Source organism: Sinocyclocheilus anshuiensis, unplaced genomic scaffold (genome assembly GCF_001515605.1).
Source record: "Sinocyclocheilus anshuiensis isolate Anshui unplaced genomic scaffold, SAMN03320099.WGS_v1.1 scaffold2310, whole genome shotgun sequence".
Lineage (NCBI taxonomy): Eukaryota > Metazoa > Chordata > Actinopteri > Cypriniformes > Cyprinidae > Sinocyclocheilus > Sinocyclocheilus anshuiensis.
The window spans coordinates 4079-6432 of NW_015557685.1; the positions used below are offsets into that span (position 1 = coordinate 4079).

The 2354-nt window shown below is 33.7% G+C and overlaps 1 protein-coding gene across 1 annotated transcript in view; it reads left to right on the top strand.

Annotated features, from left to right (window-relative positions):
* Positions 1 to 398: 398 nt before the first annotated feature.
* Positions 399 to 2354, top strand: part of LOC107679333 (glutamate decarboxylase 1-like) — a 3495-nt gene continuing 1539 nt past the window's right edge. The window contains exons 1-2 of the mRNA XM_016474857.1: positions 399 to 723; positions 1152 to 1259. Of these exons, the coding sequence (XP_016330343.1) occupies positions 559 to 723; positions 1152 to 1259 (273 nt within the window). The 5' untranslated portion in view covers positions 399 to 558. The remainder of the gene's footprint in view (positions 724 to 1151; positions 1260 to 2354) is intronic.

Below are 2354 nucleotides of genomic sequence, written 5' to 3' on the forward strand. Positions count from 1 at the left end.
AAATATTTCCATATATTCCATGTATATATTTATATTCATATAATTGAGATTACATATACATATTTTAAATGTATAAACTTAACATATTTTTCTTAAATATATACATGCATGTGTGTGTATTTATATATAAATATACACAGTACACACACATATATTATGTAAACAAAAACTTTTATTTTGGATGCGATTAATCATATATATAGGTGAATTTACACAAATTGATTTTGTTCAGAAGGACATTTAACATTGTGAAGGTTTAGAAGGTTCAGTTAACAGTGTGCCTCGGTGTCGGTAGTCTCAGCCTTTTGTGATGGTTCTATTTTTCCCTCATTTTTCCTGAGTGACACAGTTGGATCTCAATATCAATATCTGAGCACAAATGATTGCAGACTGCAGAGCATGCAAGACAGTCAAAGAAGGATTCAAGGCTTTGTCAAGAACAGTGAGCATTTTTACTGCTCAGGACAAACCAGGAAGTCATATATACACTATCACAACAGGCTGCAAAGAGTCATTGATGCTTGAGGAGGTATTGAAAACCAAGGCTATGTAAAGGCCATGTGTTGTTTTCAGGGCCTCCTGCAGGAATGTAATCAGCTGTGTGCCGAGTATCTCTTCCAACCTGACAAGCACTATGATGTGTCCTACGACACTGGGGACAAAAGCATTCAGTGTGGACGGCACGTAGACATCTTCAAACTGTGGCTCATGTGGAAGGCAAAGGTATGGCAGACAATCTCCTTATTCAAACTAAATGTGTTTTCAACCACCATCAGAAATGTGAGCTGGAAAATGACAGCTCCCATATATATAAAAAAAAAAAAAAATGCTTTTTTTGTGGAGAAGAAAGATTGTTTGAAATATCCAGAATTGAGAAGTAGAAATTGTACACCAATTATTTAAGAAAAACATATTTTATTTATTATTTTATATAACTATATTCTATTATTCTTTTTCTGTGTGAGCCTTTAATTTCATCTACTTTTAAAATGTTTATTTCTCTATTGTGCTTCACAAAACACCCAAAGGAGCTACAAAGATTTGACAAAATGACAGAAATAGCACTAAACCTTGAAGCACAACTATCCAAACACTTTTTTTTCTTTTTCTTATCTTATAGACAAAGCAAATATTAAATACATTCTTTGTAGGGTTCTGAGGGTTTTGAAGTGCAGATCAACCACTGTCTGGAAAATGCAGAGTATCTTTACTACAAGCTGAAGAGAAGAACAGACTTTCAGCTTGTCTTCAAAGGAAAGGTAAGTGCCATGTTTCTGTAAACTTTCAGCATATTTTAAGATGAAAATTAGGGATGCACTGAAATGAAAATTCTTGGCCGAAGCCAAAGCCGAACAAAATGAAACACTGGGCCGAAGGCCGAATACCGAATACGGTTTTTCACATTTTTCCCCCCTGTAGGCCTATTTTCACCATTGCATTAATTAAATTGCCAAAATGTGCCTATTACTGTTTTGTCCTGCTTTTCAAATTAAAAATCAATTTAAAAAAACAACAATTTAAAAATATTTACTTAACACTGAACATTTTTTAACATTCTAGCAGACATTATACCAACAAAGCACAATTTAACTTAAAATTAATAAGTAAAAAAAATATTTTTTGGCCATTTTTGAGACTTGAATCAGGCATGTTTTTTTTACTGTACAGATAAAGGCAGCCTTACTGAGCAGAAGAGAATTCTTTTAAAACATTAGAATATATTACAGATCCCAATTTGAACACTATGTGTGAATGTTATAATAAATGTATTAATAGAGCTATTGTAGGGTAATTATTATTAACATTATTATTATCTTACATTTTATTTTACAGAACGACAGTAAAATTACAATACTATCATTTATGAATGTCGATGGAGTTGTTGCTTTTGCTCTGCTTTTATTTTGGCAGAAGCCCGCAGGAAGATCTCAGTGCTTCTTTTTGTTGACAACAGCATGCAGATTTATAAATGATTCTCATTACGAATTTGGAAAGATGTTTGTCGCACGTATAACATTGTCACATGCCTTTACATAATTTCACAAAAATGTTACTGAGCAACTGACGAGTAGGCCTAACAAGTTCAGCACAGATTTTCCTCGCGCTTTGGACTTTGAACCGTCAGAATACAGGCAATTCGTGCGTGCATTAGAAAATCTAACATTCTGCAGTTTATTTACTAATCGTTTGAGGTAATTTCGCGATTTCAATCATCATACAGTAACCACCAGCATTAGCCACCTCATCTTCTCATCAGAGACATGTGTTGCAGCACTAAACAGTCTCTCGCTGTCGGTGCTTCATGCTTGTAATGATTTCTGCATCTTTCTCTGATAGTTTTAAATACTTTCACA